This window comes from Sinocyclocheilus anshuiensis, unplaced genomic scaffold, assembly GCF_001515605.1.
Source record: "Sinocyclocheilus anshuiensis isolate Anshui unplaced genomic scaffold, SAMN03320099.WGS_v1.1 scaffold301, whole genome shotgun sequence".
NCBI classification, from domain to species: domain Eukaryota; kingdom Metazoa; phylum Chordata; class Actinopteri; order Cypriniformes; family Cyprinidae; genus Sinocyclocheilus; species Sinocyclocheilus anshuiensis.
The window spans coordinates 122,028-148,777 of NW_015539837.1; the positions used below are offsets into that span (position 1 = coordinate 122,028).

At 36.0% G+C, this 26,750-nt stretch overlaps 1 protein-coding gene and 1 long non-coding RNA gene across 3 annotated transcripts in view; both read left to right on the forward strand.

Moving 5' to 3' along the window:
• The first annotated feature begins 2,884 nt into the window (after positions 1–2,884).
• On the forward strand, positions 2,885–17,729 carry LOC107684404 (GTP-binding protein Di-Ras1-like). 2 transcript variants are annotated; one of them, XM_016480663.1, is made up of 2 exons: positions 2,885–3,014; positions 14,266–17,729. In XM_016480663.1, exon 2 carries the CDS (start codon positions 14,301–14,303, stop codon positions 14,895–14,897), a length of 597 nt encoding a protein of 198 aa, XP_016336149.1. In that variant the 5' UTR covers positions 2,885–3,014; positions 14,266–14,300; the 3' UTR covers positions 14,898–17,729. The 2 variants fall into 2 exon arrangements, with proteins under 2 accessions (XP_016336149.1, XP_016336148.1); XM_016480662.1 differs by lacking the exon at positions 2,885–3,014 and adding an exon at positions 7,648–7,855.
• Positions 17,730–23,305: 5,576 nt separating this feature from the next.
• The window catches only part of LOC107684406 (uncharacterized), a 27,648-nt gene continuing 24,203 nt past the window's right edge, over positions 23,306–26,750 (forward strand). Inside the window, exon 1 of the long non-coding RNA XR_001633849.1 lies at positions 23,306–23,385. This is a non-coding gene — a long non-coding RNA (uncharacterized LOC107684406). The remainder of the gene's footprint in view (positions 23,386–26,750) is intronic.

Consider the following 26,750-nt stretch of genomic DNA (forward strand, 5'->3'; position numbering starts at 1 on the left):
GTTGGGTTAAATACAACCCAGCACTGGGTAAAATATGGACAAACCCAGCGATTGGGTTGTTTTCAACCAACTGTTGCCGTGACTTGACGTGGGTTTTCAACCAACTGCTGGGTTAAATGTTTAACCCAACCTTCTGGGCATTAACCCAATCGCTGGGTTTGTCCATATTTGACCCAGTGCTGGGTTGTATTTAACCCAGCAAGTGTAGGAAATTTACAAAATATCTTCATGGAACATGATCTTTACTTAATATTCTAATGATTTTTGGCATAAGAGAAAAATCATTTTGACTCATACATGATATGTAATATGTATTGTCACTATTGTTGGCTATTGCTACAAATATAACCGTGCTACTTATGACTGGTTTTGTGATCCAGGGTCACAAATATCCAGGGTAATATACACTTTCAGAAAAAGGTTTCCAGGGGTGGTATCCTTTCAAATGTACTAATATGTAATATTTACAATACTAATGTGAGGCAGACTGCAGAGATGTTGCTTTAATACCTTAGGGTACAACCCAGTGACAGCTTTGTACCTTTTTAGAGTGTATGCATTTGGATATTAATATGCAAGGGTATATGTGCAAATATAGAGGTCAAGTATCTGCCACAACACAGAGTGTGTACAGTGTTTAATTAGGCAATGACACTGAGTATATGCAATATTTGTTCAAGGAAGGCAACAGTTGTAGTGCAAGTGGGAGTTCAAGTGTACCACTGGGACTCCGAGCAAGAAGTAAACAAGGGTGTGAAGCCCTGTCTGATTGTTTAATCATGTTAAAAGCTGAGCTGTAGTGGAACAGCGTTCTCAGGTTACCTTTTTATTGTAAGAGGACTATGAATGGTAGTGGAGATGGCATACTCAGTGCACCTGTTACAGCAGCAAGCAAACTGTGTGTTCACTGAGATATGAGCCATGGTAATAATGTTGAAACATTTTATTCATTTACACAACACTTTGCTTTTTTTAAGAGCAGGATCAGTATTAGTTGTCTTTAAACTTTTTGAGATAATGGCCCAGGCAAGGGATAATCAAAAGGGAGAAAGTTCCACAACATCTTGAAGTAAAAGTAATAATGTATGCATAGTGTTGCCTTTGCTCTGTTTCTTAATATAATATCGATCCGTTTTTGACAATGTAGTACTGATTCTTACAGGAAGAGTGAGACAAACTGCACCACTGATTTAATGTGGCATCTGCTGTAATCTGTCAAGACCAAGAATTAATCCGAATCTTTAATTAGTTAATCACATTGTACAGTAGAGAGAAATTTAAATGCATAAAAATATCTTTGCCCACTGTAGACTATCCTAAATGTAAATGTCTGAATACCTCCTAGAAATAAACAAATCGCTTACTTAAATCATCCGCTCTAAAGCCTAACCGAATTTTGTTGTTGTTGTTGCTTAGTATTTGACATCGCTTTTCACAAGTTAATTTCTTTTTATTTGCAAGGGAAAGACATAAAAGCATGGGAGAGTATTGAACATAAAGGCAGACATTATTATGAGGTGACTAATATCCACATGCTGTTTGCGGCCAGGCCTCCATGCTTCCTGCAAGCTATTATCAAATTGTACACCCCAGCCTGTCTATTGTGATTATATTTGGTTGTCTACCGCCTCCATCTCTCCACACAAAAAGAGTATGCATGTTTAATAAACTCCCAGTGTTAGTTTATACAGATTTAATGCTTACTGATCTGAGTTTTTTTATTTGGTGAGGTCTTTGTTAGATTGTGTAATTGTGCTGTTTGATACCAATACCTGTTAAGTATTATACACAATATTCTGTCAGTTACTTTTACGGGAATGTGCCTTCTGAAAGATTATTGTATAAAACTGAGATTATGATGGGCCACCCTTCCCAGGTCTAGCTGCCAGATGAAGAAAACGGAATTGCCGCAAGGAACTCTGCACCATTATCCGCTAAGATTCAACACAAAGATTCAGTCTGTGACAGGGACTAACATTCTTCTATCTGCCTTGTTAGCAACAGCCAAAGCACCTCCAGGCTCAGAGAGAAGGAGCACAAAACTATAAAAATTAAAATATACTTGAGACACCATTTGGGGATCCCTTAGATTTTTTTTCACACCTGGACCCTCTGGAAAACCTCTATAAGACACTTAAAATGTGTATTGAAAAATCTTGAGTACACAGTATTTGAGACACCTTTAAAGTGGTTCTGCCTTAGTTGCAGTCTGAGGAACCACAATGGTTTGCCAATTTTCTTTTCATTTTTAGATTTTGACACCCTGTATTTTTTTTTTTATTTACCTTAATTGCCTTATTTTAAATGTTCATTTAAATGTGTTTTTTATGTCAAAGTTATTTTAAACGTTTATTTTGAATGTATGTTTATTTGTAAAAAGTTTATTTAGATTTAGTGTTTATTAAAATTTCTTTTTAGATGTATTCATTAACATTTTTAATGTATTTAATGTATTTAAATTTATTTTAACATTTTATATTTAATTTATTTTTAAATATATTTATGTAAATGTTTTTTAATTTATGTTTTAAATGCAATCATTTAAAATTATTATTTACAAACTATAAATTTTATATTTACATTTTTATATTTGGGCTTTTTATGTTATGAAACATCTATCTAACATTTTGAGTTTCAGTGCTTTAAATGTAAAATAATTTTAGATTCGTACTGAATTTTAGGAGTAGTTTGTATTAAAATTCAGTAAAATGAGAGACTGCACTGCATTGATAGGTGCTTCTGTTATTTTGTCCACCTCCTGTAGGCAATATGTTAAAAATCTCCCACCTTCTATCTGAAGCAAGTGGAGATTCTGAGGAGGAGGGTGTGTGTGTGTTTGAGTGTGTGTGTGAGTGAGTGAGATACAGAGAGAGGGAGAGAGAGGACTGCCGTTGAGATTGGACTCTATCACGTTTTCATTATTAGTCTAAAATGCTTTAGTACCTTATTAGCGCAGGCTGTCATTCATCTGTGCTGTCAGTCAAAGATCAGTCACGCGGGATACGTAAGTTCAGGTAGGTGAGTCGAATCGCGCGCCGATGTATGAAATCAATTCATTCATGTAGTGCTTTTGGTATATTGTGTCTTTTTTTTTCTTCTTTTTTTTATAGAGCACAGCATATGCAACCCGGACAAGCGTTACACAGATTTCAGTTAGACTTTGACTACTGAATACTTGCAGCATTTTCTGTTTTGTGTGGAAATCGTTAGCTGCACTGACCATAACTGTCATGATGGCATTTGCTGTAACAACACATAGTAACAAAAACGATTCTAAATAAAAGCTGGCTTTACGTAGCTACATATAGGCATGTGAATCGCCGCACCACCAGTGCTATGGAGAGTCGCTTCTTTCTGAATGAAACGGGCTGCGTATGATATGGTGATGCTGAACTCATAGTTTACTCCTGTGTGCGTCCAACAACCGGCCCCATGATGATATAAAATGTATAAGATACACTGGTGCAAACTGCCAGCAGTCTTAGAGACCGTGGGGATTTCCATTTACACGCGCTAGGGCTTTTACATAGCATATACATTTTCAATGTTTGGTAAATGTACGAGTATGTGCGACAAACAGGAACCCAGCAGGATCAGTCATCCATTTAATTGGAAATATATGTAGGCTATATTCATGTAACTTTGCATCATTAAAAAGGCCTTTTTTGGATGACTAAACGGCTGAACGTATAGCAACAGTGGGCTAAAGAGTCTGATTTGGTTGTGCAACGTGAACATTGAGAAGAGGATCCGCGCGCTGCTGACGTCCTCTTGGGTGCATTAGTATAATAATATATCATCGTATAGAGCCAATGCATGACACTCATGGTAGTCTTGTTGCGGAAGATGATTCAGCAGGCTGCGCTCATAATGGAATCTAATGCAGCAATTTATATGGAGACTAATTCACAGACGTGCATCAGTTTTTAGTATTGCACCAGAGGCAATAATAGAATGCTGGAACGAGCTGAATGAGAAAAGGGCGAAGCACTTTTCCAGCAGCCTATGCTTTTATTAGTAACAGAAGTAGTAATAGTAGTAATGTTTAAAGCCTTTTAGACATCCTAACCTCATCTGGCCTATAATGGGATTTAAAGGTGCACCCAGTCATTATTTGCTAATTAAAAAGTTTTGCAGATAAATAAGCTGGACATTAAATTTGAGTTATAAATGTTATGTACAATAACGTGAGATGACAACTTAAGTCGTAGGCCTAGAAAAAAAAGTTTTTAATGGAGCGGGTCGCCCCTCATGGATGTTTCCATGTTGACATCACATGACCTGTCCTATCATGCAATAGAGTGCAACAGTTGGGTTATGGTTGCAAAATTGATTAAGGGAAACTGATTTTAACAATATCTTATACACTTTTAAAGACAGACTTGCTGTGATCTCAAAGGTTGTTAACTGATGGTCTATTATTTTGTTAAAGTCATTTTTTTCCTTGTCAGGGAATGGATGTGGGTGGTATGAAACCATAAACACAAATAAAGGAAAGGACCAAAAGACTTGTTGCAAAGCATCAGCAAATCACAAACTTAATGCATCTTTGCCAGTAGATGTCACTATGAAGCCCAAAACTGTTGTAACTATTGGGACAAATAAGAGATGAACAAAAATTTAGGATGTATCCCGGGGTTCCTCAACTCTGGACCTCGAGATCCACTTTCCTGTAGAGATTAGCTCCAACCTGGATTAGACATACCTACCTGCAACTTTGTATAAAAGCCACTAGAAGGCAAGTCTGCAACCTTTAGCCAAAAAAAGCGTAACGACTAATGCTAATGCTTCTGCTTTGGCAGTACGTGGGAAAGGAGACCAGAGGCCGTTTTCTTTTTTTTTTTTAATGGATGTCAATGGAGGAGAGGCTTCACTACTCTGAATAAACAGCTTTTTAGAGGAAACAGCTAATCATTTAATGATTCAACAGCGTATCGGCTAATCTTCAACATGTTTTACACTAAATTATACTTTTGGATTGAACTATTTTTAGAGTTTACACCACAAATTGCCGTTTTATAAGAGAAGTCACTGACTTTTTTGCGACAGGTGGGATTCAGCTTCAAGCACTTCTCATTCATTCCTATGGTATCTGTAAACGGCGATTGAGTGTTGCACAACTCTGACTGAAATTTAGTGATGTCAAGGCTGTAATGTGACTGGTTATTAAGGCACATGTGATCCAAGTTGACAATTACACTTTCTACAATAGTAAGTAATACACACCCTCTCATCTCCCAATAGTAAGTCAATCTAGTCTGTTTGTAGTAATCCTGAAGACCTTGATTAGATTGTTCAGGTGTGTTTGATTGGGTTTGGAACTAAACTCTGCAGGAAAGTGGATCTGGAGGTCCAGAGTTGAGGATCCCTGATGTATCCGAAATCTCCCCCTCATTCACTATTCCCTACATTACTCCACTAATATAGTCTTCTTAATGAGTCAATGACAACAAGTAAATTAGGACACTGAGTGCACCAGAGGTGCTAGGGACACCATCTTCTCGCAAGATGCAAGAATTCATTCAGCAGCGCTTTCACAGTGGTTGGGTATTCTTTAGCACAGGGGTTCTCAACTCTTGCCCTCGATGTCCACTTCCAGAGTTTAGCTCACCTTGATCAAACATAATGCTTGTAACTTTCTAATAATCCTGAAGACCTTCATTAGCTTGTTCAAGTGTGTTTGATTAGAGTTGGAGCAAGAAAAATTGACCTCAAGGGCCAGAGCTGAGAACCCCAGCTTTAGTGTAGTGTTGAGTGTACGTTGGTTCCACCTTTGAGTTGCAATGTGGGATTAAATGAGTGCACTTTATGTCCCCTCAAATAACACTATAAGGGTATAGGGTACTGAGTGCACCTTTAAGAGTGTATCACTGTATTGAGGGGGTCAGGTGTTAACCTGGTGGGTCTACTTTATATTAGGCCTGTTCTTCTCTCTTAGAAATATATAGTGACAGATTGGTTTCTGCTGCTCCTAAAAACTCTGAGCTCAGGCCGAGACAGCCCTGCAAGAGCTTATAGTGAGCAGGCCACTTAAGAGCACAGCCTGGGCCTGGATTGCAGTTTGACAAGATGTTTTCTTCTTTTAGTCCACTACTACGAGGCTTTGCTTCTGTGTGCACTCCTTGACAGATGCAGAATGTATAACCAAGTAAACTAATGTTACTTAGTTGCCACAACCTCCTGTGTAATTTAAACAAGGAAATGAATGGTTGTTTTCAGAGCAAACCGTAATATAGACTAGAAATTAGGGGAGAAACAATACATCAATATGGATTGATGGATCAATCAAATGCAACGCTTAAAAAAAACAATATATATTTTTAAGATGTACCAATTTGACACTCTCATGTTAGCCACATCTGCACACAAATGCATTTTACTGAGCTCTCATCAAATATTTGACAAGTTTTCACTTTATTCTTTAAATGTGTTTATATATATATATATATATATATATATAATTTTCTATATAAATGCATTTTTTTTCAACAACTGGAGTGGATACTAGATTTGCACATTTTAGAGACTGAAAGAGTTTCTTGACTGTTGTTATTGCTTTTCTCATTGCACAAGCCAATAATGAGCTGTCATCAGATGATTAATGATATCATTATGTTTTTATATTAATTTAAAAACGTAAGTATATTTTTTGTGTGAATGTCCCAGTTGGGATACAGGATTTGCAATTCTACGGGAGTTCAATTAAATATTCACGTTATATTTCAGGTATATTTGTGAGTTATGTAACTGGTAGTATAAAAAAGTCACATAATATTAATTATATCAATCGCAGACCCCTGAATCTAATCAAAACGCAAATGTATCACAGCATGTTTTGAGGTATCGGCAAATATCACTTGCTAAAAGAATCAATGTCAGATCATATCGTCTGATTTACACCCCATGTTAAGAAATCTGTCTAAATCTGTGTTAACTAATTTGTTCTTTAAATATATTAAAAGTTTACCTGGAAGACAGATGTAGCTCAAAGGGGAGAGATCAAACCATGTGACTGTTTCACTCTCATAAAGACTGCAATTATCCTTGAAATTTATGAAATGCTCATGATGAATTTAATAAGCATGCTCATTTGAGATTAACTGATTAAGTATATAAACTCATAGACATTTACCACCCACTTAACCTCACCAGTTAAGCCGAGAAAATTCCTGCCTAGAGAGCTGCAATGTCATTAACAATTAATTCGAGGTGTAGCAGCTAATGGAGAAAAGGTACTAAGCAACCGGACTAACGGCCACATGGATGTTCAAGTTCTCGGGCAGCAAACCTCCAGTCATTTGCTAATGATAGTAAATCAATCAAGTTTATCTGTGGAGGACAATCCATGCATTTGATTTAGCTCCTTACACCCTAAGGCATTGTAATGGCTGAGCATAATGTTTAAATGTAAATCTCAGTATTAAGGTTTTAAGATGCAGGTTGTCTGCCAGTGCGTAGGCCAGTATAAGGGATCAAGCACAAAGCCTCTCAAAAAAAAACAAAAAAAAAAACTTTATCATCTCAGGATAAACTGCAGTTTACAGAGGCCTTTATCTAGTTCAAAGATCTGACATGATCTCTAAGCTAATATATCAGACCTTCATGCACTCTGTCCCTCAGCTCCGGCCTCGTATCACAGGAGCTTTGCTTTGTGGCATGGATGCATGCTGGGAATTTTAAATCCTTTGAATTGGGTCACTGGAAGCACATCCAGCAGACAGACGAGGTAAAGCACAATTAGCCTCTAAGCCTAGTCCACAGAGGAGCAATCTGTTTGACGGACTGATCGACAAGAGCAAGACAGATGTTTCTTGCAATGCTGGCAGGGACACAGTAAAACTGCAGAACACTTATGGTAAGGTAAAACGCAACAGAGCAATTAGCCAGTCAGCTGAAGCTGTCATATATAGTCATTTGTTCTGAGTTCATGAGGTTGGAGAGTACCATTATGGTGTCAGGTATATTGTTAACATGTATTTGACTTTATTGATAGTTGCTTGTTGTTACTTTTAAATGATTTTAATGATTACTTTCTGTCTCGTGCAGAACTGTTTTATGCATATTAAAATCCTTTATTATTATTATTATGGTAGGAATGTATTTAAAGGCATTGTTCACCCAAAAATGGAAAATTCTGTGATTATTTACTCGCCCTTATGTCATTCTTGTATGACTTTCTTTCTCCTGTGTAATACAAAAAAATATATTTTAAAGTTTTTTTTGTCTATACAATGAATGTTGGTTCCAGTGTTATTTTAAACTTTATTGACTTGACTATTGAATTGTATAAACAAAAACAGTTGACAGATGACAGAATACATTTTTTTAGGTACTATTCCTTTGAAATCTAGCATGTCAAGTGTTTATTAAATATGCTCTATAAGGTTAATTTTGCTTTCAGTATATGCATTAATTATGATTTTTGACATATTTGGAAATGTATTGTATTTAAAAATTCCCATAATTAATTAATAGTATCTGATTAGGCCCAACTGACTACTATGAAGGCAAATGTGTTAGATTTAGTCAGGCCAGTATTTATTTACAACTCTGTTTTTGATCTAGACAGAATTTCCTCATGGCCCTGCACAGCTGAATGAGTGAGTCTGGGCTAATCCAGCAATATTTGGCGCAGAGAGATGGCAGATGGTATATGGGGTATTTATAGGCTGTATAGCCCTGCTCCCCTTATGAGTCCAAATTTTTAGCTGCTATACTGTAAACACTGTATGATACACAAGCACACGTCTGTGGCATAAAGACCCAGCAGTGATTTCTTGACAAAAATAACTTTGTAGAGTGTTGGGCATTTTGCATTTAAATGAAAGATTTAAACAGTTAAATCACCTAAAAATTAAAATTTTGTCATTATTTATACACCCTCGTGTCATTCCAAACCTGTATGACTTTCTTTTTTTTTCTGTGAAACACAAAGGAAGATATTTTAAAGAAAGAGAAAGTCATACAAATTTGTATGGAAGCCTGTTTTCACCACAGAATGAAAGAATAAAAAAGGTCATTGTGACTTTATATCTGGCTTTAAAAAAAAAAAAAAAAAAGATTTTTTGCAATACTGTTTTTTCCCCCACCACAGAATAAAAAACAAAATAAGTAATTGCAGCGTTTTATTTCACAATTCTGACTTTTTTCCCTTGAGGTTATATCTAACAGTTCAGACTTATCTTTTCAGAATTGCATGATCACAATTACCTTTTAATTTTTTTTAAATACAAAAAACAAACAAACAAACAAACAAACAAACAGAACTGTAAATCTTAATTCAGAATTCATAGAAGAAAAGTCAAGGACAAGAGAATGAATAAATGATGGCAGAATTTCAATTCTTTGTATTCAGTTCTAAAGTAAATCTCTTCTAAATTAAATTTCTTCATTATTGCAGTGCATCTGGATATTTTATCTGAACAGCAACCAAAAGAAACACTTATAGAAATACTCATCGATCTGTTTTTCCCCTTGTTGTTTGACCAAGTTATTGTTTAGAAATATCAATTTTGATCACAGTTACAAAAACCCCTTCTGCTTAGCTTTTATTTGCACCACAAGAAATAGATAATGACATAATACTAAGTCATGCACATAATGGCACCAAGGCTATTTTTCCATTTCCGTACCCCTCCCTCTTCCTATTCGTCCTACTCTCCCTTTCTCTTTCAGTCTGCACATGCAGTAACCAACACTTATACCCAAGTTTGATTTCCCAGAACCCTGACATTGGTCTCAGACTCAGTGTGAACACTAATGTGCGCATGCAGATGCCTCTCTATCTCCTGTCAATGTCTTTAGTATGCAGTAAAGCGAGGCATATCTGATTCCCACAGAATAAGAGTAATTTCTGAACCGAAAATACGTTTTTCCTTCAATAGAGTATTGGTATCCATGGGGATATGACAATGGAACTGCCATTTATGGCAGAGTGAAAGCCTGGTTTGACTGATAAGGAGAAAGCAGCTCTTTAGACAGTATATTATGCTGCAAAGCTTCTCACTCAGATTAGAGCAAACTCAGGCTAATGGACTCGGCCTGATGGGTGTCCTGTGGAATCCAATGCAGTGATTCACTTTAAAGGGCTGATTACACGCTTCAAAAACAGATAATAATAGTGAATAAAAAATAGTGTGGAAACAACATTTTTACTCAGAAATTGCTAGTAAACTTCACAATTACGAAGAATCGGCAAGTAGAACAATGAATTAAAAGTGAAAATTTTCAAGTAGAAAAACTGAAATCTATCTAGCTACAGTATGAATTTCTTTACAGAATTTACAGTTTTCTCATTCACTTTGGCCCGCTTTCTGAAACACTCTTAACATTCTCTAAACTTGGTAAACTTGACCGCTTGCCCAGACCGAATGTCAATTTATTGAAATTGCTCCTAAATAATTCTTTAGCTATTAGTATATTTGGCGAGGGGGGCGTGGTTCAGCGAGGTCTGCAGAGGGAGAGAGAGACTGACTGCTGACTGGTGTGGAGACTGTGCCTGCTCTGGAGAGCCCTGTGATTTTGCATATGCAATTGTGCTATATTGAGTGCTGGTAGCGCGACGTTCTGTTTATTTGTTTGAAGCCGAATAAAATCACCAGCAGCAGTCAAGCCGACCCCGTCCTCTTCCTTCTCAAATCGTTGACTTTGTTACACGTATACTTCACAAATATTGCGGAGATGCCAGTCTTTTCGTCCTCTTCCTTCTCAAGTCATTGACTTTGTTACAGTAAACATCCAGCGAGGCCTATGTGATATCAGCAGAAAAGGAAAGTTGTTCAAAACAAACTACGAAGAACTTTTAATTTGTTTGGAATAACATGCACCAATGATTCGCGCACAATAAGCCCAGAAAGCAAATATAGGGTCATTTGTCTATATACTGTTGTTTCCTACTTCTGTATGCATGGTCCTGGAGTGTGTGGTTTGCAAACAGAATCGCCAGCATACTGAGCCCGCACTTCCATTTACTGTGATTGTTTAAGAGCATGTGGCACGGCGCCCGTGTGCTATTCAGCAAACTTTACCTTTCGAATCCTAATGTCTGAGTGATATATTCCACATTCACTTCGGTAAAAGCAAGGTCATTCCCAATTCTGGCAGCATCAGCACATTGCTGTGAGAGAGCTTGGGAGAACCTTGAATGAGGGACATGCATTATAATCTCTCCTCGTGCCAAACTTAATCTATAATAGAGTTTGGCTGGAGTAGCGAGACGCTGTAACAGCATTAATAAGCTCAGCGGCTCTCTGGCCCTATATAATAGATAACACAGCACTCCAAGGGAGATTGACATCAATCACAGCGCACAAACAAGTGTGACACCTTAAGAGGGGCGAGAGGGGAGCACCCGCAGCTTGTCAGAGGCCTGAAATCCGCAGACACTAGCATTGATCAAAGGCTCAGTTTCCTCTGCTCATTGATTTGACAGCGCGCAGAGTGAGAGAGAGAGGCGGAGAGGCACCAGGGCTTCTCTCAGATGAGAGCTTGACTGCTGTTGGGATTGCTGCACCCTGCCAAGCATGTCGCTGCACTTTAAGCCCTGAGTGCAAGTAGCCTGGTGTCATAATGCTGGATGAAAATATGAAGCAAGCCAGTTTTGAGAGACATCGTTGGTTTCACATAGTTTTTTTTATTTTCAGCACCTTGATGTCATTTTTCTGACACAAAACTTTTTTGATGAAAAAAAGTGATCACTTGCAACAGGCTGTCCAACTTTCAAAACACTGTATTTTGCATTAATATCTTTTACGAAACCTTGCACTTGCAGAATGTTCAAATAACTCATGAATTACCATATGAACATTCCTTTAGATCACCCATACACAAGATATAGATTCACTGTGTAGTTGTTTGTACAATCATTAAAACTGCAGTACAAATGATGCAATGCATGTTTCATTATGGTACTACACTCAGACAATGAAGGTTCCATAGATGTTAAAGGAATAGTTCGCCCAAAAATGAAAATTTGCTGAAAATGTATATACACTTTAGGCCATCCAAGATGTAAATGAGTTTGTTTTTTCATTGAAACAGACTTTGAGAAATTTAGAAATACATCACTTGCTCACCATTGGATCCTCTGCAGTGAATGGGTGCCATTAGAATGAGAGTACAAACAGCTGATAAAAACATCACAATAATCCACAAGTACTACACGATTCCAGTCCAACAATTAACATCTTGTGAAGTACAAAGTTGTGTGTTTGTAGTAAATTATGAGTCCTCTATCTAATATTTCTTTCTGCAATGACAAAGTCGTTTTGTCTGAATCAGGAGAGAAATATGCACACATCAAGTACTGTTTAGTGAAATAAATATGTTGGGGGATTTTGATGTGAGAGGACAACAGGGGATGGACGTTTTCACTGGGGGAAGCATTATTGTGGATTGTGGACTTGTATTTTGACCAGAAGCAACTGTTTAAAGATAAAATGACTTAATTATGGATTTGTTTATTACAAACACTCAGCTTCCAACTTCACAAGATGTATACTGATGGAATGGAGTCATGTGGATTACTTGGGGATTATTGTTTTTATCAGCTGTTTGGACTCTCATTTTGATGGCACCCATTCACTGCAGAGGATCCATAGGTGAGCAAATGATGTAATGCTAAATTTCTCAAAATTTTCAATTTTTTTGGGTGAAATATTAGATGCCAATAAAAGAGCCTTTATTTTTATACGTGTGCACATACATCACTTTAAAAAGACTAGCATAGAGAATACCACAGACACAGTAAATCATTGAACAAATGCCAAAATTAACAGTACTAATGAAATAAACAATCACACTTTGAATCAAGCTGTATTATAATCAGCTCAAGGTTTCTGAGACAAATAATGTCTGTCATGTCTGCCATCATATGAATAGCATATGTGATGCAAGTTCAGCAGAAACTTCGATAGAACTGTGGTAGTTTCATTGGAGGTGTCTTTCAGTATCCCTCGTCTGCTGGTGTGAAATTGAGGTATTGATTACTGAAGTTGAAATCGGTGTAAAGCCTGGAAATTGTGTTCTTGCTTGCTTCTGCATAATCTATACACAATTCAATGTGTGTTCTATGTTTGTGGTTTGTGGACACTGATGGATATGGTCTGTGTCTTGGCTAAATTATTCATGAGAACATTAAATTGCACATATAAAAGCTTATTTAAAAAAATCTAAAACCTCTTTTACTTTCAGATTGATACATAGTGCTTCAATCTGAATGCTAGTGTGCTCAGGAGCAGAAAACTGTTTAGAATTATTGTTTTGGCTCTGAGGCAATAAATAATGTACTGCTATAAACTGCAGCGAAAGCAAGAGAGTGTCTGAGGGCAAAGCACACATACATTATGATGAGTTGCAATGTGATTTCATAATAGCATGATGGATGACAAGGCTCATGTCTCTTTCTTCAGAAAAGCCACTTGAGTCCTGTCTGAGCAAAACATCTCTAAATGTGTTTGTGAATCATACCTGTAATTTTGAATTAGATAAATATCCAGTAAATAAATTATGATCATGTTAAATGTTTAAAGCATAATGGATTTAAATAGGATACGTGATGAAGTGTTTCCAGTCACTAGCAATTTTTCTGTATACACTGAATACACTGTGTGACATGCCACAATCACAGCCAGTCAGAATAAATGTGATGTTTAATTTACAATTATTATTATTATTTTTTTTTTATTTTTTTTTTGAGGAGTGAGGTTTCGTAGTGGACATGGCTACTCGTTGTGAGAAATAGAACCAAGCATTCATCAGCATGTTTGGTGATTGATGAAAATTGTTTTGCTTGTCAATCATTCCTGTCAATCAAGAACCTATTCATTGCCATTAAAGTGAAATTACTGAACCTACACATAGGAGCCTGAGAAAAATGCTCATTTTAGAAGAAAATTTCAAAAGGCACTTAGAGGCTTTTGCATCTGAACTCTTCACATTTTGTATTAATATGAATCAAATGAATTCATCTTAAAATAAATGGGTACATTAAAATATATAGTCTTTAGGAAGAGGGTCCATATACACTGTAAAAAATTATTTGGGAGTGACGCTTGTAGTGTATTTTACATTTCAGTTTTTCTACTTCAATATTTCAAGTTCTATTCAGATAACTTGTTACTTGCTATTAATTTAACTGTTTGTGAGTAAAAACTGATTCTACACCAAAATTATTTGAGGGGTATATTTGGTGGTACTTGGAATCAAAATGTTCGAAAGCCTGTGTACAATACACAATCATCTAAATGTTTCTTTTCCCTCTGTTAGGTCTTGAAAGCGAGTGGCGCAGCTGAAGGCCCAAGATGCCCGAGCAGAGCAACGACTACCGTGTGGTGGTATTTGGAGCAGGGGGTGTGGGGAAGAGCTCCCTTGTGCTCCGTTTTGTGAAAGGCACTTTCCGGGACACCTACATCCCGACAGTGGAGGACACGTACCGGCAGGTGATCAGCTGTGACAAGAGCGTCTGCACCCTGCAGATCACAGACACAACCGGCAGCCACCAGTTTCCTGCCATGCAGCGTCTGTCCATCTCCAAGGGTCACGCATTCATCCTGGTCTACTCCATCACTAGTAAGCAATCCCTGGAAGAATTAAAGCCCATATACCAGCAGATTCTTGCTATCAAAGGCAACGTAGAGAACATCCCCATCATGCTCGTGGGAAACAAGAGTGATGAGACTCAACGGGAAGTGAAGACCGAGGATGGAGAGGCCCAGTCCAAGATCTGGAAGTGTGCTTTCATGGAGACCTCGGCTAAGACTAACCACAATGTCACTGAGCTTTTCCAGGAGCTTCTCAACTTGGAGAAGAAGAGGAACATGAGTTTGAACATCGATGGCAAGCATTCTGGGAAGCAAAGCCGGGCTGACAAGCTGAAGGGGAAATGCAGCATCATGTAGAGCGCTTGTTAGAGACATGGTGAGATAAAGCGGAGAGATAGAGTGATAAAATAACAAAGGAAAGGAACTGAGGAGGGAAAAATGAATGGAGATGGTGTTATTTGACATTTCATGCTTATTTCCGATAACAAGGATTTTACACTGACATCTCAAATTTCATCCTTCACCACAGTCTTTGGCCTTAACAAGCACTGGCCTGTTCATATTGCCTTGTCTGTTTCTATTACAGAGCATCGCCACCATCTCTCACATCTGAGAAAAATTCAGACAGCAATCGTTTGCTAAACAGCCCTTTTTGAGTTCATGATGCAAATATTTGTATTCAATGGTTGCTCCTGCATAGCTAAAGCAGTCAGGCTTTATATCGGCCTTGAGATGGTATCCAGACATAAGACTTTGCATAATGACAACTAAACTTTTGTTTTGTATATTTATTCAAATTGAGGTGCGCAAGCAGCATCAGTATGAGATTATATAACAATATAGTCAAACCACCCTTTAATACTTTACTACAGGTTGTGTAGAATCCACTTTTATTTGTTGTCCTCATAAAATTTTGATGATTACTTTTGCATGCCCTCATATCTTAAAAAATACTAACCGATATTTAGGACAATGTTTTTGTTAAACATTAGCAAAATACCAGAGAAACATATAATGCTTTGTAAAATTATTACCTGCAGTGACATCAAGGCAGATCAAAAATCTGAAAGCATATAGACACTTCATATTTCATGCAGATGCACACATGCTTATGTAAAGCAGCAAGCACTCATCATCATCATCATCTCTGGTATTCAGCTGCTCAAAATTGAGACATTTCTGGCCTCCCTAATTTAGAGTGAGCCAGAATCTCCATCTTCTTTTTTTATGTTTCTCAAGATTAACTGATCATATTTTATAACTGTATAACTGAGACAATAACAAATGTAGTCAATCAGGAAATGAATGCATTTGCAGGAGGTGCATTTTGGCAGCAAAACTAAATTGAGGAAGCAAGTTTCTACCCTATTTATAGAGACTAATGTGAACATTGAAGAGTATATATAATATGGCCACCTGAAGTTATAAGAGTTTTAGGATAAAGAAACCAAATATTTAATGTTCAAACATTTCAAATGTTTTCCAGAATTAGCCGTTTTTATTTACATCACTGTACCAGGCATTACAGGAGTTTTTGGGTTGAAACAATCCAGTTTTTGTGTTCTCAGTGACCCTTATAAGAACGCCACCAACCTGTTTCAGTTTCGGTAAGAGAATGCAATCACACTGCAAATCAGCCTTTGACAAAAGAAATCTTCAAAGGGCCTTGATTGAATAGCATTATATTTTTATTTAACCAGCTGATTGCTTTTGTACACTGATGTGAGAAAGAGCCCCTTTAATATGTTTTCAGGTTGTGCATTACAGATCTGACAACATTGTTTATCCATGTTGTGCTGGTTTGCTATTGAACAGGGTATACCAGAAATGAGTAGAAAAAGAAAGCTTTACACATCAACCTTTCAGAAAACTAATACAAATAAGACAGAATTCATATGGTTTATTTTGTTAGACTTGTAAATTAAGCAATTTTGGTGACATTATAATCCTGTGGTAAAAAGCGACTTATTAAAAAGAAGTATATTAAACACTCAGATATGAATGATAACATTTCACACGAGGAAAACCATACATTTTATTTTGGCGCAGGTAGAAAAATAGCATTATAAATAAGTAGAAGAGTATTATATCCCACCCCCTGTATACAGTAGCTATAATGATATACTGTGACAAGCATTGCAATAGAACAGAAAACAATATAGTCAGTCATAGGCCTATATAGTTTCCGGTTTGCTGTCAGTTAATATTATGACTCAGCCTGTTGCCTCTGACTGATGTATATGATTAATATTTTAATATTAGTTCCCTGGATGCCACACCAACACATTCATCCCCTTAAAATGGTGCTATAATTTACCACCTCCCTACTGGTGACAGCAGTTCTGCTCTGCATGGTTTATGCAGTCATATCATGATAAAAATCCCCTCTTTTATCACTCTGCAGAGTTTTGCTGATTTATGGCTTTGTAATTTGCTAAATTCAGAACAACGCCTCACCCATCTATCGTGACTGTATTCGAATCCGTTATACCTGAATCTACGTGTCCAATCTCTATAAAGCCCCCTCAGCTGGCGTATGAGTCACACTGCTGATACCATCAGACTCTGAAAGCTGCACGAGAAGAAAACTGCAGAGCGTCTTGCATTTTACATGCATGGGAAGTCTGCGCTCTCTGTAGAGTGTCAGCTACCTGCGATCCTTTCGGTTGACTTGCCTCCGCAATGCCAATGCCCACCAGTTCTGTGTATAAAATAATTTTTTGGACACATATCATGCACATTTTATTGTAAATATTTGTAAACTGTATGTAAAGAATATGACACTGTAAAGAAGTCATCACTGACTCTTGTTGGATGAACCTACAGACATGGACACAATTCCTTTGAAAGCTCTTCATGTGTTTGGTTGGAATCCCAGGGGACTTTTGTGTACATCTGGATTATCTTCATGCATTTTTCAGTTGGTATCTTAAATCTGGTTTACACAGTGAGCACTTTAAATGCCTAGGGGTAATGGAATGTACTGTGAAACGTATGTAAATGCCAACCTCCATTTCATAATTCAAACTACGCATGGTCCCACTTGATGTTTAGCCAGCATGAGGGCAAGCAACAAAACTGTGAAGTGACTTTTCAACTCGGCATTTTATTCTTTTCTTTTTTGTACAATATTTTACAAAAGTTTTTTCTTTTTTTTATTATTATAGCTATTAGCTACTGTGTATGATATGTCCTTTAGCAATAGTCTTCCTAAGACATGGTATGCTGTGCTCACGCATCCCAAATGAAGGAAAATACGTACTAATATATATGTATAGATATACCTGCAAATATTCTCTAATAAATCTGCAAATTGAGTTTCATAATAAAAAAATAAAAGCAAAAAGTTGTCTGTTTTCCCCCTCAAAATATCTGATTGTAGCCCCATGTGCTAAACCTGGTTTCCATGGCAACATAACGAGGAACACTACACTTTTATGTACACTTTTTATGTAATTTGCAAAGCAGTAATGCATAAAAGCACATTCAATAAAGCATCAACTGTGCTGCACGCAGGGTTTTATGGGACAAAGCAGACTGAATAGTCAATGTAAAGCTATCTGAAAGAGAACTACATTTCTAGTAAGTGCTGCAGAAGAGCTTGAAAACCATGCTATTAAGGCAAAGGATGGCTAATTTAAGGAACTAAAAATGTAGAGACAGGTTTTCTTTTGTTCAACTGACAATTTTATATAGGTACCACATGTCCAGTGCTTACAATGATATATAGAAATACATAATGATTATATGAGAAATACAATGCATATAATAAATAACACACACACATATATAATGATTAGAATTTTTAATTATATTTTATATTATATTATTTTATATATATATTATATATATATTTATTATTTATATTAATTATATATTTATATTAATTATATTTATGTTAATTCCAAATGTTCAGTGCTTACAATGATATGTACGATATGTACGTGATGATTATATAAATACAATTCATACTATAAAGCTATGGTTAAAATATTTAAATGATATTTCATATTATTTTTATATATATTTTAATTATATTTATTTATTTATAATATTATAGTTATAATATTAATTATATTTATATTAATTCCAAATGTCCAGTGCTAACAATGATATATAAAAGAAATACATAATGATGAGAAATACAATGCATAAAATAAATGATAAATAAATAAATTATATGCATACAATGCATATAATAATATATAATGTTTTTTATATATTCTATATGCACTGTAAAATCCAATAGTTTACCTTACTTAGATTTAATTAGTTATCTTTACTTAGTTGTTATACTAGAAGAGCTTGAAAACCATGCTATTAAGGCAAAGGATGGCTAATTTAAGGAACTAAAAATGTAGAGACAGGTTTTCTTTTGTTCAACTGACAATTTTATATAGGTACCACATGTCCAGTGCTTACAATGATATATAGAAATACATAATGATTATATGAGAAATACAATGCATATAATAAATAACACACACACATATATAATGATTAGAATTTTTAATTATATTTTATATTATATTATTTTATATATATATTATATATATATTTATTATTTATATTAATTATATATTTATATTAATTATATTTATGTTAATTCCAAATGTTCAGTGCTTACAATGATATGTACGAGAAATACATGATGATTATATAAATACAATTCATACTATAAATAATAATAACACACATACAATGATTAGAATTCTACTTTGTAGCTAGATTTAGCGACTTCCCCACCCCTTTTGAGACTTTTTTCAAAAGTTTAGGGACAAATATATCAACTGCTTGGACAAACCTTATCTACGTTCTCATCTTGCCCACTGATCTACGTTCATCTTTATATAGATCAGTGAATTTGCCATTGTGATGTCATCTAGTGACATTTAGCTACCAGTTTTAGCTACTTTCAATTGAAAGCAGTTGGCAACACTGCTAATGTGCAACATAACAACAGAAGAAGAAGAAAATAAAAAGCGTCTTAATAGACTTTTCACCCATTTCTTCCATGTCTGCAGTTATCTTTCACTAGTTGCATTCACTCGTTTCCCAAAGTCATCTTGAATGTTGAATTTTCAATACAACTGAAATATTTGAGAGAACATCACATAAGCTAACTTCATAAATTGATGTTGATTTTCCTAAAATGTGTTTTTTTTTTTATTCACCATTATAGTGATTAGTGCTCCCTTTGGTTGGGCACTTGGAACTTTGTTTACGTTACTATAATTTCCTTCATCATGAAGTAAGAGTTATTTGAATTCAAGGGAAGAAATGTAATAAATAAGTTGCTTTTAGAAAGTGACCTGTCTTCTAATTAAAGCATTAGTGATTTTTTTTGTGTGTGTGTGTTTATTAATGAACTTTTTCAAATTTTATTTATCATAAATACCTTGAGATTATTTTAATTGGGTTTATATAATCCTTAAATCGTGTGTGGTAATATGCTAAAGTCACACAGACTTAAACATTCAGCAGGTGAATCACAACAATGGTAACAATTCAATTTCATTTATTTTTATTAATTGTAACAATAACCATTTTATTGTTGCAAGACAGCAAATAAAATTGGCAAATAAAATCAACAACTGTAAAACAAAGCAACTGCATAATTTATTCGTGCCGCAATGCACTCTGGGAGTCAGTGAGTAGCTAAGTCATGAGTAAACCTAAATGAAAGGATCAAGTACCCCCTACAGTTCTTTTTTAGTTACTAGAACTCTCGTGTAAGTAAGCTATACTAACTAAGCATTTGTCAGTACAACATACTATTCCTATTTCACTTTACTTAGTTTTTTCAAGGCAATCGGTTTGCATGTTTTTTTTAAGTAAGCCCAACTAATTAGATTTTTACAGTGTATTTATATATTTTTATATATATCTTTATATATTAACAATGTAGACTGTGAAGGGGAAAAACTTAAGAAACAAATTTACAGTCTTATATTGTATGGGTACAAACCCTTTTAACCCAGACTTGTATACTCTGAATTGCTCATTTCTATCCTGTTCTAAAGATTTGAATTATCTAATGCCTTTGTATCTCATTTAGGCAAGGAGGGAGCTGAAACATAGCAGGCTGGATCAGGAGCTTCACTATAATGTTTTGGGAATCAAACCAGCAGCATAGAGCAAAATATGGCTGCTGGGGAACCTGCATGCATCAATTCTCCTGTGACTGTGATCCACTGCTTCATTCTCTTTTCTCTCTCTCTCTTTCTCTCTTTCCCCCTCTGCCTCCTCCTTCCTTTCTCAGCAGTATTGCAGTTTCCATGCGGACTGTTAGATGGACTGCTGCTATCTGAGAGAGCAGAGAGAACTGTGACTTCAAAGCATGAGAAAATGATACAGAAAATACTCTGCCATCAGCACAATTTCAGGTTCCAGAGGACATAACGCTAATGCAGTAAAAGTATTTTCCATCCCCATTTACTATAAATACATCACACTGTAAAAATACGGCAACTGTGCTGTGCCAAGTCAAATGTTAGCAAGAATCCTTTGGGACCTTTGCGAATCCAAAGGCACAATGAGAATCCTGGGGCTCCTAAGGGAGGCTGTGAAGTGAGGCAGAAAGAAGAGACAAATTGTCCGCATAGTCCTTGAATAAAAGAGTAGAGTGTCTCAAAGCAAACGAATAAAGGTAAACATCTTTAACATTTACAAGCACAAAACTCATGGGTCAGTTTTTATGTATTTCATAATTAAAAAGGCCAAAATTCGTTATAGTTTTACATTTCAGATAGCTTAGAAAACAGGTACAAACTCATACCTACTTTCTGTTCATCTGTTTGGATCCCACTGGATAATATTTCAATATACTGTGCTTAAAAAGGTATTATGTTAGATTAACAGTCCACTAGACTGTTAGCTGCCTCACTAAATAATAACTATGTCTTTTTAACTGCCATGGGGTACAGTCTACTCTTAAATTGTCCTGCATTTTCAAAGCTTTGAAAGGCCTATTTCAGATGAGAACCGGAGGGCTTTATGATTAAGGCTGGCTCACTCTGATCTGGTGCCAAGTGCCAAATTTGCCTGCAGGTGCAGATCCACCTACAGCATCTAACACATACCTAGGGCTTACTCAAAGAAGCAGAACACATCCCACTGAAGCCTGTATTTGCAGTTGTGTATGCAACAATAATACCAATAGAATAGCACAGTGTAACTACACTGAGAGGAGACATTTAAAAAGATAGTCCACTCAAAATGAACATTTTGTCTTTATTTATTCAGTTTAATGTTGTTATAAACATGTACGACTTTCTTCTGTGAAACAAAATAAACAAACAAAAAAAGATATTTTGAGAAATGTTTTTGAGAAATCTTGGAATGGAAGTCAATGGTAACCAGAACTGTGTGGTTACCACCATTCTTCAGAAATATATTTGTTTAAATTCTGCAGAAGAATGTCATACAGGTTTGGAAGGACATGAAGTTGAGTAAAAGATGACAGAATTTCCATTTTTGGGTAAACTCTTTAAGTATTTACAATGCCACCAAGTGGTATCTTTTAAATCTGTGCTTTTATCTATATATTACATTTTAATTTATAATTATCTTTTTTTATGTTGTTACTAGCACTTAATTAATAATTTCTAGTAAGTAATTCAATACTACAATCTTCAATAATCTTTACCAGTAACTAAAATGATAGTTTATAAATTACTAGTAGGCCTACTTATTTCAACAACAACTGGGATACTAGAATCCAATAAAAAGTACTTGTAAAGCTGGAATAGATAAGCTTAAGATAACTAGAAATAAATAATATCTACAGAACAGTTACAAGCAGAACTGGAAATACCTCTTCTTCATAATGACTAGTCACTAAAGAACTAGTAGCCTAGTACTAGTGTCTAATTAATAAATACTGGCTTAGCTAACTGCTATTCAAAGAGCTTAAAAGGGGGCTAACTGAATAGATGCTACAGTGCTGGAATAAAATTTTGCTGTCTCCTAGTATTCCTATGCTACTACTAGTATTAGGTAGGCCTACTACTAGTATCTAATCAATTGTCAGGCATAGGCCTACTAGTGAAACTGAAAAAGGATTGGATTACTTACTAGTATCTGATAATAAAAAATACTAGTAAAAACAGATATCAGTTAGTTCAAAGGAATGCATGTGATCAATAGCACTTGGAAAGTAAAGAAAGTAAAGAAAAATGTAAAAAAGAGATATATAACTAGTCAAAATAAATCAGATAGGCCTATCATCAAATGAAAGATTAAACAACGCTTAAACTGGAAATATTCTCTAAATACTGCTGTCAGCAAGTCAGCAAGCAGAACATACAAAATTGTTTTCTGTTTTAAAATAAAAAAATAAAAAATTTGTTAAAATAAGAATATTTTGTTCTTCTGTTGTCGCCCTTCTTCCATAGCACTGTGTTTGCAGATGTGTGGACGACATTGTGCACCAGCGCCCTCTTGGGTCAGCAGGCGTTACTGCACACTGCGGTGCAAGACGGGCTCGGGTTCGGTGCGCCCAAATGTGTTGCTTATGAAGACTGGGTCGATGAACCGCTGCGTAAAGTGTGCTTCTTAGACCGCTCGACAGCTCAAAACCCCCAAAATCCCATCGAGCAGCGAAACGGCTCCCCGACAGACGCAACCAAACCCGTTGGCACCCGATGAGGGAGGGTGGAGAGGGCAGAACTGGCGAAACTGATTGGTTTTCGATTTTAACGAAGAGCCGCCTTATTTGACTCAGAACCGACTCAGCTTTTTCCCAGGAGAGAAAAGCAAGTTTGTTGGTGTTTGTTTGGTAGGGGGGGTAACAATCTGCGCGAACCTGGCCCTTTAAATTACCTCCACAATCAGTGTAGACGAGGTGAGTATACAACAAGCTCTTATTTTCTGTCTTCCTTCTGGTTTGTAACCGAGCATCCGTTTGCTTTGCCGAAACGCCTGTGTTTTTCAATGCGTTTGCGTTAGGTGCTCCACTCCATCGGTGTCACGAATCCGAAACCGCTTGAATTTTCCGAGCCTTGTCCGGTGGGGTGGGGAGTGGGCTTCTTATCAGTAACATTTAGTACATTGTACATTTTATATGTCTGCTTTGGAAAAAAAAAATGCGAGGCCAAGACTGGCATTTGGGTGTTTGCGTGAATCAAGCTTTGCTCTCTGGCTCAAACTAAAGCTTAACAGGCGAGAAGCAGCAGCAGCTTTCCTGCGCCTCCTGTCAACACCTTTACGCCTTATATATTATCTTATTCTGTGGCTGATATTTAAAGCGCCGGGTCACTGTGGGCTTGGACATTGTATACATCGTTTGATGGAGTCTTCAGAGCTATAGGCAGGGAGGCGTACATAGCGTACCGTTTGTCAAAATGCCCGCATCGTCTTTCCATCAGTGTGAGCAAGGCCTACCAACAGCAACAGAGCTCTGGAGCAAAAAAACTGTGCAATACTGACTGCACTTCTGCATCGTTTTGGGTTGATTTATTGTGACGATGTCATGATAAAATGTTGTCTGAATGCAGTAATACAGCTCTGGTCTTGAAAAAGCTCAAAAACTCCCAAACAGCACTAATATCATCTTCACAGGCCTGCCTTTCCTTACATTCTTGCTGGAGTTTACTTGCAGGCTTGTGCATAATTAACAGGCATGTACGTTTCCTTTTTATAGGAAAGGAATATTTCTTTTCACCATAGATCTCGGTTCATAGTGGCTCTACAAAATATCTAGTGAACAACCCACTGGGGCAAAGGAACAGAAAACTCTATAAGATGTTTAGATGAACGGGGGAAAAACCTTGAGAAGAACCAGACTCGATTGGGGAGCCCATCCTCCTTTGGCAAGACTATTACAATAAATGTGGATATGCCAAAAATCATCTAGTTACTTAGTATGGGTAGTACTAGTAATGTTTAGTCACATTTAGATGGTGTCAATATATATGTATATAATATTATTTTATTTATTTGTATTCATATTATTAACATTTGTTTTATTAGTGTATTTAATAGTATATTATTTATTATAGTATTAAATATATAGTTTTTGTTTAGAATTTATAGTTTTGTAGTTTTTGTTTATAGAACAATACAACATAGAACTCTAGAAAGACTTTATCATACCTTTTTTAGTTTTTTGCTTGTTACCTAAAGAAAATCATCTTTTTACACTCAGCACTTCTCTAGTGGTCTGTTGTATTATATTGTGCATTTTGTTATGCATGCCAAGAAGTTTAATTTTTGTTGTCATAGTTCTCCTTTATAGGGAAACCTCTGAGTTGTTTTAAATAACCAGGTTCCTCCTGAACAGAAAGAGCAAGTAAATTCAGCAAATGAAGTATTTGATTTGCTCTGGTCGATGGAACGTACTACATTTGGAGAGCTGATGGATCGCTCCTGTTTACCTATTATAGAAAGTGACCTCATGGCGAGCCTTTATCATGGTTTTGGCAACATTACCATACAGAGCCACATAATTCACAGTGTGCTAGTACACGGTGCTCTGGGTCTGGTTAGATTTACTACAGAAGTCCAACCTGCCATGCCATGTCCTATTGATGTACGTAATGCTGTGTACTACTGTATACTCACCTGACATATGCTACTACACGTCTGTTACATGTCACATTGTCTAGTGCAGGTGCAAGTACCACCTCCCCCTCCCTCGAATATACAAACAACAATATAAAAGCATGTGTCCATATTGGCTTTGCTTTTATTCAGCTCTCATGCTTTGTGAAAGACTATTTTGTATATGTATTTTAGTAGTGTGTGTAGATAGTGGATATAGATATACTTATGTAATTTAGCAATTTTGTAGTATGTATATATTGTTAAATCACCAATTATAAAGTATTTAAAATCAATTATCTCAAGCTAATCAGATGGCTTGAAGTGACCTATATTTTTCCCGTGTGAATGCTTCCAGGGACACGAATATAATTACATCTGGACCTGCTCCTGTGCACTAATTACAGAACCGGCACACTCCACTCACTTATTCCATAGGAACCCTAATTAAAAAATAAAAGAATACTTACATTTTCTGTATACAGTAACAGATGGTTGGCGAAATGCGGAAGATGGCCACTTTGTTTTGCTTGGCTAGGATCATACTCAGCGCTCCATTGAATGAGATGAGATTAATTATTCATAGGTTTTGATTTTGCCACCTCACATCTCTCTCTCATTCTACTCTGGTTTGCCTGGTTGGAAATGTTTGTTTTGACAACATGAATAATGGTTATAGCTGTAATGCACATTATTTCACCATCTCGTGTACAACTTTGAAAGTGTATGAAAAAAGTGCTGCCAGTTATGATTAGACTATAAATATTTTCTATATTGGGCTATTTTATTTTTAATGCAGTGTTGCATATTTGTAGGATTGATTTATTGTGAAATGTTTAACTATTAATACAAAAGTCTATTAAGCTTGTATATTTTTAATGTGAAATATTTTAAATCATAATGCTGTAGTGATGTAATAAAAGTCAATGATATTAAAACATTAAATGGTATTAATAGTTGCAAAGAGAAAGAGTAAAGGTTTTCAGTGACCCAAGTGAAAACAGGTTGGAATTTACAGTATGTGTACACTTGCTTGGTTAAATCCTGTCTGAGCATATTTCCATGTCACGATTAGAGGGGGATAAAAACAAAACCTCACAGATGGTGGTGGGGCAGATTAATTCTGCATAGCTACTAAAAGTAGATTAAGATTGCAATAATGCTAATTCTGACCTAATCTGTATTATATGAATTATGTTAGTGGCCTTGCATCAGTACACTGCACCCTGGTGATCAAATTGATTGTTTCCCCCCCCCCCTAATATATCACTGCCTGATCCTGTGTGGCTTATGATATTTTTGAATGACTTTATAACATTATTGTTTTTATTATTATTATGATTTTTTGCTATGGTTTTCATTTGTATATGTGTGTATATGTATATGTATATATATATGTATATGTACAGTGGGTACGGAAAGTATTCAGACCCCCTTAAATTGTTCACTCTTTGTTATATTGCAGCCATTTGCTAAAATCATTTAAGTTAATTTTTTTTCCTCATTAATGTACACACAGCACCCCATATTGACAGAAAAACACAGAATCGTTGACATTTTTGCAGATTTATTAAAAAAGAAAAACTGAAATATCACATGGTCCTAAGTATTCAGACCCTTTGCTCAGTATTTAGTAGAAGCACCCTTTTGATCTAATACAGCCATGAG